General features: G+C 45.7%; 2 protein-coding genes across 2 annotated transcripts in view; one reads left to right on the forward strand and one right to left on the reverse strand.

Moving 5' to 3' along the window:
* The window catches only part of LOC116501284 (very low-density lipoprotein receptor-like), a 57,362-nt gene extending 51,328 nt beyond the window's left edge, over positions 1-6,034 (reverse strand). Inside the window, exon 1 of the mRNA XM_032206802.1 lies at positions 5,759-6,034. Coding sequence (XP_032062693.1) covers positions 5,759-6,034 — 276 coding nt within the window. The remainder of the gene's footprint in view (positions 1-5,758) is intronic.
* LOC116501455 (transcription factor RFX3-like) overlaps positions 1,124-15,675 on the forward strand; it is a 148,855-nt gene continuing 134,303 nt past the window's right edge. The window contains exons 1-2 of the mRNA XM_032207029.1: positions 1,124-1,180; positions 12,086-12,210. Of these exons, the coding sequence (XP_032062920.1) occupies positions 12,094-12,210 (117 nt within the window). The 5' untranslated portion in view covers positions 1,124-1,180; positions 12,086-12,093. The remainder of the gene's footprint in view (positions 1,181-12,085; positions 12,211-15,675) is intronic.

Here is a 15,675-nt window from a genome sequence, read left to right on the forward strand (position 1 = left end):
CCCAGATAGGTTTACCTCCGTGCTGCCAGTTGCTCTGTTTCCATTGCTGTAACCACCCCCACAGGGCATTTGCCACCATCCATGAGTCAGCATAGAGATACAGTACTGGCCACTTTTCTCTTTCAGCAATTTCTAGGGCCAGTTGTATGGCTTTCACTTCTGCATACTGACTCGACTCACCTTCCCCTTCCATGGCCTCCACAACTTGTCGTGTGGGACTCCACACAGCAGCTTTCCATTTCCAATGGCTCCCTATCACGCAACAGGATCCATCAGTGAACAACACATACTGCTTTCTGTCTTCTGGCAACTCATTGTATGGTGGTGCCTCTTTCCCATGAGTTACATCTTCGATCAATACTCCAAAATCTCTGCCTTCCGGCCAGTCCATGGTCTCTTCCAGGATTCCTGGGTGGTTGCGTTTCCCCATTTGGGCCACTGCATAATTAATGCTATCCAGTTACTCCACGTAGCATCAGTTGCATGGTGTGTAGTGGGAATTTTCCCTTTGAACATCCAATGTAACACAGGTAGCCGTGGTGCCAAGAGGAGCTGTGCTTCTGTACCAACAACTTCTGAAGCAGCTCAAAGCCCCCTCATATGCTGTTAGTATCTCCTTTTCAGTTGGGGTGTAATTGGCTTCTGATCCTCGATAGCCCTGGCTCCAGAACCCCAGAGGTCGACCTCGAGCTTCTCCTGGGGTCTTCTGCCAGAGGCTCCAGGTGAGGCCATGCTCCCCAGCTGCAGTGTAAAGTATGTTCTGCACAGCTGGTCTTGTACAAACAAGCCCAAGGGCTACTGCACGAGCTAGTTCTTGTTTGATTTGTTCAAAGGCCTTTTGTTGCTCGGGGCCCCACTCAAAATAGTTCCTCTTTTGAGTCACTTGATATAGAGGACTCCCAAGCTGACTATAGCCTGGAACATGCATGCTCCAGAACCCTACAAGGTTATCCCTCTCCTTTACCTGGCCAGAGGCAGGGCCCCTCTAGTCCTGATTGGAGTGTCTGCCACTTAATTCTTGCAGATGCGAAGATCTTCATCAGGGTCAAGAATTACATCAGGCCTTCTACTGCCTCTGGGGAACTGCCCAACAGAAGACAGAGCAGCATTTTTCCTAGGAGACCCCCTTTTTGCTGCTGTGTTTCCTTGCAGTTCATGTACTCCAGCTGCTAGGATTGAGGTAGGTTCACCATCCCACTTCCTCATATCTTTCCTGTGGTCACGCAGATAAGACCACAAGGTGCCACATGGTGTGTGTCCTTGGTACTCTTCCTTGAGCAGGAAAATACCGATTCTTAACGACTGAAATGTTACTCCATCTGGGCGAGGAGGGAGATGATTGTTCTACGAGGTAGTGGAGCCTTTGGGACAGTTTCTCCATAGACAAGATGCAGCCCCGTAGTGGAACAGAGAGATTGTCTTCATATTTTTGAAGCTGTAAGGACAGAGCTGGTCCCATCCCCTCATCCCAATTAATTGCTGCCAGCGTACTAGCATGTGATGATGGTGCACCCTGCACAAACCTATGCCACATGGATGTTGTCCACTGGACTTCATCGGGATCTGTAGGTGTCTGGGCATTGTCCAAATCACTATAAACCATCTCCAGCACAGCTAATTCCCACAGGTGCTGGAGACCTTTCTCCATGGCGGTCCAATTGCCTATTTGATATAGAATATCTTCCTTGTGGGGTGTCCTGGTTTCAGTTAGAACAGAATTAATTTTCTTCCTAGTAGCTGGTGGAATGCTGTGTTTTGGCTTAGGATGAGAAGAGTGCTGATAACACCCCGATGTTTTAATTGTTGCAGAGCAGTGCTTATACCAAGCCAAGGACATCTCAGCCTTTTGCTCTGTCCTGCCAACAGGCAGGCTGGGGGTGCAGTAAGAGCTGGGAGGGGACAGACCCAGGACAGGTGACCCGAATTAGCCAAAGGGGTATTCCATACCATCTGACGTCATGCTAAACAATACATAGGGGTGGCTAGCCGGGGGAGGGGGCCGGACTGCTCGGGGTTAAGCTGGGCATCGGTCAGCGGGTGGTGAGCAATTGCATTGTGCATCACTTGTTTGTACATATTATTATTATTAGTATTATTATCATCATTGTATTATTATTATTATTATTATTATTATTATTTTCCTGTCTTATTAAACTGTCTTTATCTCAACTCACGGGCTTCACTTTCCATTTCTCTCCCCCATCCCAGAGAGGGAGGGGGGAGGGTGAGCGAACGGCTGCGTGGTGTTTAGCTGCCAGCCGGGTTAAACCACGACATGGGGATACCTTTCTTTCACACCTGCCAGGAGTCGCCTCCAGAGGCTGAGAACCTGTGCCTCTCTCCCAATTACTCTGTCAATGACCCTTTCTCTAGAGAGGGATCCCAGCTGCTTGGCTTCCTTGCCTTCTAGTTCCTGGCTACTGGCCCCAGTGTCCCAGCTTCGAAGCAGCCAGGTGAGGATGTGCTCACCTGGGTGTCAACTGAAATCCTTTCGTATTTCTCGCAACTCACTCAGGGATAGGGATTGGGTGGTTTCTGATTCATTTATGATTTCCATCTCTTCTTCCTGCTGTTTTTGTGATGGCTCTGCTTTAGAGGTGCCTGCCTTTTCCCCTTCTCCCTCCTTCTTAGGAGGAGCTTCTTCCCTTACTAAACGAGCTGACCTCCGCTTCCATTGTTTTGTCTTGACTATGGGGGCAACTTATACCATAGATGGTTGGTCCTCTGGGTTAGCCACAGTGTGTGTTATCTGGTCATCAGATTCAGAGACCTTCTCCTCCCATGGAGGGTGCTGGGTAGTGTTAATTGCTGCCTGATAGGCGTAAGACAGAACCCAACACAGTGCTGTAAGCTGTCATTCTCTGGCATTGTCAGGGTCAGGGCATATGACTTGCAAGCATTCCGTCAGGTTTTTAGGATTTCGCACTTGTTCAGGAGTGAAGTTCAAAACTATCCGAGGAGACAACCGTGACAGATACCTGCCCATATCCTCCCTCACACCTTGCCACCCGCCACCACACTGTCTCGGGGCAAATTCCTTGGTGAGATTTCTAACTAATTGATTAACCTTAGAGAGAAGAGGAAACACATTATGCAGACTTAGCAATAAGAGTATATTGATTACACATGGCTACTCAAAGTACTCAAAAAATGTTATAATTAGCCCCCTGGGAAAGAAGAAGGAGGTACAATTCCTGATATTATTCATAAACTGACTTCCAGATGAGGAAAGGAAGGCAGTGTAATTCTGAATATTCTCTAAAAGAGACCAAAATTATAACAACGCAGGGTCTAAATGCCAGATTAAACTCAAGGCCAGTGCTTTACAGCACAACAAACTAAAAAAAAAAAAAAAAAAGAACACAGATTTTAGCATGCTCTCCGATGGGATATAGAGGAGAAGGGAGAACATGGCACAGATTACATGAGATATGGTCAAACAGGAAAATATTAACAGGAAACAGAACATGGTGTCTAGCAAGTAAGTGTGTTAGTCGTAAGCGTTTTAATTAATTCTACTGTTATCTCAACCCCTGAGCCCCACGTTGGGCAAAGGGCAAAAACAAACAAGCAAAGGGTGTGTGGAAGTGCAAAGGAAATAAATTACTCTCTACTTCCCACCAACGAGCAATGCTTGACCACGTCCTTGAAGCAGGGCCTCAACGCACGTAGCCGGTGTTCAGGAGGACAGACATTTTCGTAACGAGAACCCACCCCTCTCCTTTTCTTCCTTTTTCCACCTTTTATTGCTGGGTGTGACATCATATGGTATGGAATATCCCTTTGGTTGGTTTAGGTCAGCTGTCCTGGTGATGTTTCTTTCTCACATTTTTGCCCACCCCCGAGGAGGGTTAGAGAGAGCTCTGATGCTGTGCCAGCACTGCTCAGCAGCAGACACAACACTGGTGTGATACCACTGCTGTTCTAGCTACAAGTGCAGAGCACAGCACTGTATGGGCTGCTGCAGGGAAAGGGCACCATCATCAGCGTTGAAGACAGAGGTGAAGAAGGCATTAAATGCCTCTGCTTTATATACATCCCTATATACATCCCTATTTGTGGGGTGACTGATGTGGTTTAACCCGGCAGGCAGCTAAGCACCACACAGCCATTTGTTCACCCCCCTGCTACGAGTGGGATGGGGGAGAAAATCGGGAAACAAAGTAAAAGCTGGTGGGTTCAGATATAGTCAATTTATTAGGACAGAAAAGAAAGAGAAATAATAACAATAATGACGATAATATTAATAATAATATGTTCAAAGCAAGTGATGTACAATGCAATTGCTCACCACCCACTGACTGACACCCAAACAGCGGTGTCGTGCCCTCCCCCCCGCCCCCCCCCCCCACCACCTTAATTGTTCAATGACATCATATGGTATGGAATACCCCTGCCAGTTTGGGTCAGCTGTCCTGGTTCTGTCCCCTCACAGCTCCTGATGCACCCTCAGCCTGCCCACTGGCAGGACAGAGTGAGAAGCTGAAAAGTCCTTGGCTTAGTGTAAGCACTGCTCTGCAACAACTAAAACATCAGCGTGTTATCACTATTATTCTCATCCTAAATGCTAAAACATAGCACCCTACCAGCTACAAGGAGGAAAATTAACTCTATCCTAGCCGAAACCAGGACCATCCTCATCAAGTAACGGACCAATGTTTTCTCTGGTCCTCCTTTTGCTTTTAATATAATTTAGAAAAGCCCTTTTTATTGTCCCCCACAGTACTGGCCAACTTCAACTAAAATTGACCTTTCACCACCCAAATTTTCTCTCTAAGATGGTGAACAGCATCTCTATACTCCTCCCATGTCACCCAACCTCGCTTCTGGTGACCACACACTTTCTTTTTCATAGAATCATAGAATCATTAAGGTTGGAAAAGACCTTCAAGATCGTGGTCCAACCATCCCCCTACCACCAATATCATCCACTAAACCATGTCCCTAAGCACCACGTCCAACCTTTCCTTGAACACCCCCAGGGACGGTGAGTCCACCGCTTCCCTGGGCAACCTGTTCCAATGCTTGACTACTCTTTCTGAGAAGAATTTTCTCCTCGTTTCCAACCTAAACCTCCCCTGGAGCACCTTGAGGCCATTTCCCCTAGTCCTATTGCTGGTTGTCTGCGAGAAGAGGCTGACCCCCAGCTCCCCACAACTTCCTTTCAGGTAAGCCTGGTCAGTCAAGCCGGTCTTCTGCCCCGCCTGCTTGACTTCTGATATTTTGGAATTGCCTGATCCTGTGCTTTTAGGAGGCAGTGCTTAAAGACTGACCAGCACTGATGGACGCCGACACCTTCAAAAGCAGTTTCCCAGGGGACCTTGCTAACTATTTCCCTTAGTAGCCTGAAGTCTGCTCTCCCCATATCCAGGGCTGAAGTTTTGGTGGCAGTTTTCCTCCTGCCACCAAAAACTTTAAACTCAACCGCTTCATGGTCACTATGACCGAGACAGCCTCCAATTGCCACATCCCCCACAAGACCCTCTCTGTTCTCCAGCAACAGATCTAGGAGGGCACCTTTCCTAGTTGGCTCCCTTAGCACCTGCACCAAGAAGTTATCAACGAGGTGCTTTAAGAATCTCCTGAACCTTCTTATGTCTGCCAAGTTGAAGTCCCTCATAAGGACAAGGGCAGTTGATCTTGAGGTATCTCTTAGTTCCTCAAAGAATAATTCATCGGTGTTGTCATCCTGGCCAGGTGGTCTGTAATAGACTCCCATGACAACATCCCCTTTATTTGTTTGCCCCTTAGTCCTTACCCAGAGGCTCTCAACTTTGCCATTGCCAACTGCAAGCTCCACACGGTCCAGCCCCGCCTTTACGTACAGCACCACCCCACCGCCTCCAGTGTTATTGGCCTCCCTCCCTTCTCTGAGTGTCAGCGGGGGAGTTTCGGGCTGTTTGGCCATGGGCTGTGGGTCCCCTGCAGACTGTGCTAGGATCCAGCTGTCTAACTCCTCCACAGCCTCCCTGATGCTACGCAGCCTTCTCACTGCCTCCTGCAGCTCAGCCACCTGGTGCAGGAGGTCCTCCATGTGGGCACACCTTTTGCAGGCATGTCTGCCACCTGTCCCTGCCCCTGGGGAAAGATCTAGGCATTTCCAGCAGTCAGAAATCTGCACTGTAGCCTCAGTAGCTGTGTCTGGGTGGAGGCATCAGCCACCACTGGGGTAGATGATGCACACCGCACCACCAGAGCCACAGCCTTTGCCCTGAGACAAGTATGCCCACCATTCTGCCTTGAGGATCAGGTAAGGTGCATGTCCTTGGCCTGTGGAGATCTGGGTGAGAGGTGTACTTGGCATCTCCTGCTCAGCCAGTGGAACACCCCTACCTCACAGGGCACCCTCCGGTCAGTCACCCTCTTCACAAACTGACACGCCACGCCCTGTTTGCCCGATCTGTTCACCATGCTCCTAGCCACCCTCGCTCCCTAGGGGCTGCTTATGGGGGAGTGGACGCAGTTACTGCTGGCCCCGCCCACGCTTTGACGGCCGCTCTCGCGTGAGCTCCCAGCCCTCGGCAGGTCTCTGCGCTCCCCCCGGGGCTTCCCCGTCTCAGGAAAAAACCCTTTACGCCGCCACCCCCCACTCCGCTGCGGAATGCGCTCGCTCGGAGCCGATCGCCTCTCGGCAAGTAATTACTGGTGGCGGTTAGACTGCGTTTAAATCTGCCGCCGTTATTGCTGGCCATGCCCACTCCTCGTCAGCTTCTGACGATCCTTTTCCCTTGTTGTGAGGTTTTTATGGGGTCGTGCTGCCATCCAGGGGGCCCTGGACAGGCTGGAGAAATGGGCTGACAGGAACCTCATGCAGTTCGACAAGAAGTGCCAAGTCCTGCATCTGGAAGGAACGACCCCATGCACCAGTACATGTTGGGGGCCACCCAGCTGGAAAGCAACTACCTTTCAGGTAGCTGTAGAGAGCAATTAGGTCTCCCCTGAGCCTCCTCTTCCCCAGACTAAACGACCCCAGTTCCCTGAGCCGCTCCTCATAGGACATGTGTTGCAGACCCTTCACCAGATAAGGTCCTTTTTCCACCTAAGCTTCCTTCTGCCCCACCTGCTTGACTTCCAACATTTTGGAAAAGTGACCAGCACTGATGGAGCTCGATGTCTTCAAAAGCCATTTCCCAGGGGACCTTAATAACTAGTTCCCTGAGCGCTGTGAAGTCTGCTCTCCCCATATCCAGGGCTGAAGTTTTGGTGCAGTTTTCCTCCTATGACTAAAGATTTTCAACTCTACCTCTTCATGCTTACTATGGCTAAAACAGCCACCAATCACCACTTCACCCACGAGACCCTCCCTGTTTACAAGCAGCAAGTCTAGGAGGGCTCCTTTCCTAGTCAGCTCTTCAGTACCAGTACCAAGAAGTTATCATCAACGTGTTTTAGGAATCTCCTGGACCTGCTGGTATCAAGTGTTATTCCCAGTTGATATTTAGCAGATTGAAGTCCCCCATAAGTACAAGGACAGCTGATTTAGAAGTATTTCTCAGTTCCTTAAAGAATAATTCATCAGTGTCGTCATCCTGTCCAGGTGGTCTGTAATATACTCCCACAGCAACATCCACTTCATTTGCTTGTCCCTTAATCCTTACCCAGAGGCTCTCATCCTCATCATCGCCAGTTGTAAGCTCTGTATAGTCCCGCCCCTGCATTACATACAGTGCCACCCCCTTGCCTCATCTGTTCTGCCTATCCTTTCTGAAGAGCCTATAACCGTCCACCGTAACATACCAGTCACAGGACTCTTTTCACCAGCTTTCTCTTATGCCAATGATGTCATAGCTCTGGGACTGAGCCAAGGCTTCTAGCTCCTCTTGCTTGTTCCTCATGCTGTGTGCATTGGTGTAGAGACATTTCAAATGTGCTTCAGCATACCCAGCACCTTGTGGAGCAGACTAAAGGATCTCGCTAGCATGCAGTCCCTCAAATTTTGGCGTGCCATCCCATAGCTTATCACCAGCGAGCCTGTTTTTATCCATTATACCCTTCAACTCTAGCGTAAAGCTCTTTCGATCAGCCCTGATAACTCTTGAGTAAAAATCCTTTTCCCTCTTTGAGAAAGGTGCATCCCATCACATGCCAGCAGGTCTGGTGTCGTGTAGACCATCCCATGATAAAAAAAAAACAACAAACAAACAATCTGCCTGTGCCACCAGCCTTGGAGACAGGTTTTGATAAGGTGAGTCTGCATGTTTCTTCCAGTATCGTTCCCTGCAACTGGAAGGATAGAAGAAAACACTACCTGTGCTCCTGATCCCTTAACCGATCATCCCAAGGCCCTGAAGTCTCTTTTGATGGCCCTTGGACTTCTTGTCGCAACTTCATTGCTGCCTACATGAAAAAACAATAATGGATAATAATCCGAGGGCTGTACCACCAGGCTCGGAAGTTTTCTTGTAACACTTTTAACACGGGCTCCAGGGAGGCAGCAAACTTCTATAGGAGGTGAGTTTGGTTGGCATATTGGGCCGTCTGTTCCCCTCTGAAGGCTGTCACCAATGACAATAACCCAGCTTTTCTTTCTTAATGGAGGCCCTGAGCAACCTATTCTGGGTGACCCTGATTTGAGCAGAGGGGTTGGAGTAGATGATCTCAAGAGGTCCCTTCCAACCTAAACAATTCTGTGATTTTGTGCAAAAATGAGGAATTCTCTAATTGTTTGTATGTATAAGTCATCTTCAGTCTTCTTTCTGAAGACACCAGTCACAGGACACTGTAACTGTAATAAGCCTCATTTCTGCTCTCTCCATATCAAGGGTCGAATTTTTGCTGCAAGTTTTTCTTTTGTCACTATAGGCTTTAAATTTAACTACTTCATGGTCACTGTGGCTAAGATAGCCACCAATCAACACTTCACCCACAAGACCCTCTCTGTTTACAAGCAAGAGATCTAGGAGGGCACCTTTCCTATTTGTTTCTCTTAGTACCTGTACCCTGATTTGAACAGAGAGGTTGGAGTAGATGATCTCGAGAGGTCCCTTCCAACCTTAACAATTCTTTGATTCCATGCAAAATTGAGGAATTCTGCAATTACTTGTATGTATAAGTCATCCTCAGTCTTCTTTTTGATACACTAAAAGTGTATCTTATACAGTACTCTAAATACTTTATAAGGCATTTTATTTGGGGTTCTTTTTTTGACCATTTCTGTGCTCTATCCAGATTTTGAATACTCCTTAAAAATGTCAGTGTCACGCCATCATGCACATTTCTGGTGTGTGCCTAAGTATTTTAATAGGAGTAAAATCACTTTCCAGTTTCTGTTTCCTGTTTATAACTCCAATGATTACATTAACACTTCCTGATAAAGCAAGCTTACTTGAGTCACTTTTTCATTATGTCCATTAAAGTGCTTTTCAAGGTCTCCTTTTCAGGTTGCAGCCCTTCATTCTATCACCTGGTAGCGATTTAACTTTGCATTTGAAGATAAGGAACTTATAGTGCAACTCAATAAACCAGAGGAAGAATAGCTTTGAAGGATGGATAGTCATTTACAAGCTGATGGGAGGACTTTTTGATTTTTCTGAGTTGTTCCTGAAGTCACATAAATAAGTGAGAAAAGTTTCTGTATATTTACCTTATTAAATAATATATTTTGAGTGTAAGTAAGGTAAGAGGAAAGTAAATGTTTCAGTGGACAAAAGTAAGTGTTTCAGGGACAAAAATGAACAGAAATTTCTGGTATTGCATATTTTACCCATTGTGCTCTTATAGTACACTTTATTTGATGTATAGTAGTTTTTTCTGAAAGCTGACAATATTGGAGGTACTATAATTTACTTTTATTGTAATTTTTATAGAAATTAGTCTTCTAGTTCTTCATAACTGTGATGAGTTGATATGAAATGTCTCCAGCGTTCAGTTTAATGCATTGATTTTTACAAGTCTTTGTGTGAAGGCATGCTTAATTAAGAAGTAAATGTTTATATGGGCAGCTTCTAGAATTATGTTTGTACATATAGGCAGCTTAAAGTGTGTTGTCTTAATATGGTATAAGGTTTTGAGTCTCCTTTCAAAATTTGACAACAGTTGCACCTAATGTATACGAGTGTAGTTAGAAAAGAATCAGGTTTGTGAATGCACTTTTTTTCTGAAAGTTATTTAAATCAAAGCAGTAAGTAGTTCTGTATGTACCTTGTTTACAACTATATAAATGTATTTGCTGTTACAAAGCAGAATGTAAATTGTTAAAAAAAATCTTGAAGTCCAAAGTTTATAGTATTCTCTCTTCTTGATGTGCTGCAAGTTCTAAGCAGACCTTAGATTAGACAAAGCAATAATATATAATGTGAAATTTCTAATTGTCCTGGTTTCATTTAGAACAGAATTAATTTTCTTCCTAGTAGCTGGTGGAATGCTGTGTTTTGGCTTAGGATGAGAAGAGTGCTGATAACACCCCGATGTTTTAATTGTTGCAGAGCAGTGCTTATACCAAGCCAAGGACATCTCAGCCTTTCGCTCTGTCCTGCCAACAGGCAGGCTGGGGGTGCAGTAAGAGCTGGGAGGGGACAGACCCAGAACAGGTGACCCAAACTAGCCAAAGGGGTATTCCATACCATCTGACGTCATGCTAAACAATATATAGGGGTGGCTAGCCGGGGGGAGGGGGCAGGACTGCTCGGGGTTAGGCTGGGCATCGGTCAGCGGGTGGTGAGCAATTGCATTGTGCATCACTTGTTTGTACATATTATTATTACTTTCCTATTATCATCATTGTATTATTATTATTATTATTATTGTTATTATTATTTTGTTATTATTATTTTCCTGTCTTATTAAACCGTCTTTATCTCAACTCACGGGCTTCACTTTCCATTTCTCTCCCCCATCCCAGAGAGGGAGGGGGGAGGGTGAGCGAACGGCTGCGTGGTATTTAGCTGCCGGCCGGGTTAAACCACGACAGTCTTTTTGGCGCCCAACGTGGGGCTCGAACCCACGACCCTGGTTGAGATAACGGCAGATCTGACCAGAGTGTGTTAAACTAAAATTGGTGTAAATATTAGACCTGCTTAATAGTCACTTGTCATAATGCTGATTGCTTTAATCTCAACTCTGCTGCACCTGTTTTCCAAATTGAGTATTATAGTACATTATTTTCCGTATTTGCTCTCTGTCATGTTGTTTATCCTCTCCGGGCCCTGGTTTCAGATCATTATGGTACTGAGTGTTGTAGCAATGGCTTATGAGACGATGAGATATCTGGTCATGACTCTAACTCGGTATTTGTACTCAGTAACATCGTCGACTCTGTATTTTGGAAACTGTATCTTGGAAACTATTAGCAATTATACCTATTGTTTTTCTCCATTAGGGAGTCAATCTGTGGAGGGGAAAGGAGAAGATATTTTTTCTTACTTGATTACTCTCCCTTTCTCCTTCACCACCCCTGTATCCTCCTGGATCACTATGCCTTCCTCCTTCACCACCCTCTTACCCTCCGAGCTTGCTACAATAGCTCTCCAAGATATTGAATATCCTTGGGATACTCAGACCAGCATAGTCTTGTTGTTCTGCCTGCTGAATGCACTTCAGATTCTGCTTAAAGTTAAACAACTATTTAGGAAGCTCATCCGGAGATCTGCCCGGAGGCAGTATAGTTGTGGGTGGCAGGGAGTATGGGAGGATATGGGCAGGCATCTAGAGCAGTTGGCACCCCCAGTGTTTTGGAAATTCACCCCTGAACAACTGCAAAATCCTCAAAAACTGGCAGAATGCTTGAGAAAAAGGTGTCATGATTCTGGCAGTTCCAAAGTAACACAAATCATTGTAACATGCTGGGGCCTGGCTCATGCCTATCGAGCTGCCATTGATACTGCTATCAACTTAGTGACAGACCCTGTGGCCACTCCAAGCCCTGTGACAGATCCAACGGCCACTATTTTAGGCCAGAAAACATTTTAAGAAAATAAATGAAGTATATCCATGTACTCATGTAATAAATAGTACAGGAAACAATCTTTAGCTAATCCCTAGGTTGGTTTGGGGTAAATATTCTTCTTTTAAATCTTAATAAGGATAAGTGACAAAAAGCAAAAAAGTTTGTGATGAACTTCTAATCTTACATTTTAATTTTATTCAGAGACCACGATGCAGACATCAGAGACTGGGTCAGACACAGGTTCAACTGTGACTTTACAGACATCTGTGGCTGGCCAGGCAGCAGTACCAACACAGGTAGTACAGCAGGTACCAGTTCAGCAACAGGTAGGTGCCTGTTAATTTGGGGAAAATAAACAATCACAGCAAGACAGAATGATGCATTTCAATAGGTGTAGCGAAGAACTGATTTTGTACAAGGCTGCTAAAGAAACTCTTTTCCCCTGTTTTTATCAATTTTATTTTTCTGCAACTAAAATAGCTACATAAAAAGACATGCAGTTTTCAGGGTTTATTTCTTGAACTAGAATATTTGCAAACCACCAGAAATATATATGCACAATTCTAAAAGTGGATTACTATGAAATCTGTGTAATAGCTCATATAAATTTATATTAATTCAAGTTACTGAATATTCATATTGTGGTGGGTTAACCTTGGATGGCCACCAGGTATCCACCAAGCCACTCTCTCACTCCCCCTCCTCAGCAAGACAGGGGAAGAAAATTAGATGGAAAAGCTCATTGGTCAAGATAAAGACAGGGAGGTCACTCAACAATTACTGTCATGGTCAAAACAGATTCAACTTGGGGAAGATTAATTTATTGCCCATTAATAACAGAGTAGGATAGTGAGAAATTAAAAGCAAAACAAAGCAAAACAAATATATATAAAAACACCATCCTTCCACCCCGCACTTCTTCCCAGGCTCAACTTCACTCCCGATTCATCTACTTCCTCCCACCCAGAGTGGAGCAGGAGGGATGGGGAATGGGAGTTGCGGTCAATTCATAATGCTTTGTGTCTGCCGCTCCTTCCTCCTCACTCTCTTCCCTTACTCCAGCGAGGGGTTTCTCCCACGGGATGCAGTCCTTCGCAAACTGATCCAACATGGGTCCTTCCCAAGGGCTGCACTTCTTCAAGAACTGCTCCAGCATGGGTCTGTTCCACGGGCCACAGTCCTTCAGGAATGGATGGCTCCAGTGTGGGTTCCCAAGGGGCTTCAGTTACTGCCAGAAAACCTGCTCCTGTATGGGATCCTCTCCATGGGCTGCAGCTTCCTTCAGTCCAGATCCTCCATGGGCTGCAGGGGGACAACTTGCTCCACCATGGTCCTTTTCACAGGCTGCAGGGGACTCTGCTCTGGCACCTGGAGCACCTCCTCCTTCACTGACCTTGGTGTCTGCAGAGTTGTTTCTCTCACTTTTTTCTTATTCCTCTCCCTCAACTATGCCATTGCAGAGGTGCAACCAGCTTTGCTCATTGGCTCAGCTTTGGCCAGCAGTGAGTCCCTTTTGGAGCTGGCAGGAACTGGCTCTATCCAAGATGGGGACAAACAGGCTTCTGAAGCAGCCAGCTCAGCACACACTTCTTTGACATGATTAGTCACTTATAGAGCCCCTCCACTGTTAGAGGGAGTGGTGCATAGAGAAACTGAGGAGAAAAAAAGGTGGAAAAACAGGAAACAAATGTGAAAAACTATGACTTTTGTCTAAGAATTTTCCTGTAGTATGTGCAATTTAGCTTTCACTGTTTTAGGTTCTTTGGGTGATATCTGATGTTTTTTTTAACATAAATTAGTTTCACAGTTTCAAAATCAACAAAATTTAAATTGGGAATAACTTCTTAAATCATGTAAGTCTCTGTGCTAATGCATCACTGATGCTGTCCTGGTTTCAGCTGGTATAGAAGTGTATGTTTCAGCTGGTATGGTTTCAGCTTGATATGGAGAGAGCAGAAATGAGGCTTATTACAGTTACAGTGTCCTGTGACTGGTGTCTTCAGAAAGAAGACTGAAGATGACTTATACATACAAACAATTAGAGAATTCCTCATTTTTGCACAAAATCACAGAATTGTTTAGGTTGGAAGGGACCTCTTGAGATCATCTACTCCAACCCCTCTGCTCAAATCAGGGTCACCCAGAATAGGTTGCTCAGGGCCTCCATTAAGAAAGAAAAGCTGGGTTATTGTCATTGGTGACAGCCTTCAGAGGGGAACAGACGGCCCAATATGCCAACCAAACTCACCTCCTATAGAAGTTTGCTGCCTCCCTGGAGCCCGTGTTAAAAGTGTTACAAGAAAACTTCCGAGCCTGGTGGTACAGCCCTCGGATTATTATCCATTATTGTTTTTTCATGTAGGCAGCAATGAAGTTGCGACAAGAAGTCCAAGGGCCATCAAAAGAGACTTCAGGGCCTTGGGATGATCGGTTAAGGGATCAGGAGCACAGGTAGTGTTTTCTTCTATCCTTCCAGTTGCAGGGAACGATACTGGAAGAAACATGCAGACTCACCTTATCAAAACCTGTCTCCAAGGCTGGTGGCACAGGCAGATTGTTTGTTTGTTGTTTTTTTTTTATCATGGGATGGTCTACACGACACCAGACCTGCTGGCATGTGATGGGATGCACCTTTCTCAAAGAGGGAAAAGGATTTTTACTCAAGAGTTATCAGGGCTGATCGAAAGAGCTTTACGCTAGAGTTGAAGGGTATAATGGATAAAAACAGGCTCGCTGGTGATAAGCTATGGGATGGCACGCCAAAATTTGAGGGACTGCATGCTAGCGAGATCCTTTAGTCTGCTCCACAAGGTGCTGGGTATGCTGAAGCACATTTGAAATGTCTCTACACCAATGCACACAGCATGAGGAACAAGCAAGAGGAGCTAGAAGCCTTGGCTCAGTCCCAGAGCTATGACATCATTGGCATAAGAGAAAGCTGGTGAAAAGAGTCCTGTGACTGGTATGTTACGGTGGACGGTTATAGGCAAGGGGATGAGGCAAGGGGATGGCACTGTATGTAATGCAGGGGCGGGACTATACAGAGCTTACAACTGGCGATGATGAGGATGAGAGCCTCTGGGTAAGGATTAAGGGACAAGCAAATGAAGTGGATGTTGCTGTGGGAGTATATTACAGACCACCTGGACAGGATGACGACACTGATGAATTATTCTTTAAGGAACTGAGAAATACTTCTAAATCAGCTGTCTTTGTACTTATTGTTATAAATTACACCACACAATTTTCTGGTCTATTGAAATTATTTTATTAATCAAGTAAGCAGACACAAGCAAAACAGCGCTGGGCGGCTGGGGAGTCTCCGCTCCACCACGGCACGCAACTTCCCCTTTCCAGTGTTGCTGTTTTATAGCATTGAAGTTCCGGCTTGTCGAGACTTGTCGAGACCTGTCGAGACTTGTCGACTTGTTGAGACTTGTCAATTTGTCGACTTGTCAAGACCTGTCGACTTGTCGAGACCTGTCCTGAGACTGCGCAGTCTGTTGTTGGGGGTCGTTATTCTTCCTCCGGTGATCATGCATTGTGCTTGTGTTCAGGTGGGGGCAAAACAGGATACCTTGCGGTGGGTGGGTGGTATCTTACAAAATCTTTGTTTTAACAAGGATGTTCACCCAAGCCCCCTTCCCCATTTGTCTCCATGTTACAATGCCGTGAGTTGTGAAACGTTATCTCCTCAGTAGATTCTTTATATTCTCAAGGACAATGAACAAACCCCTACTAATTTATCACAATCCCTCCTTTTTCTTTTTCTAACATATTTTGTTCATTGA

The sequence above is a fragment of the Aythya fuligula genome, chromosome W (assembly GCF_009819795.1).
Source record: "Aythya fuligula isolate bAytFul2 chromosome W, bAytFul2.pri, whole genome shotgun sequence".
Classification (NCBI taxonomy): Eukaryota; Metazoa; Chordata; class Aves; order Anseriformes; family Anatidae; genus Aythya; species Aythya fuligula.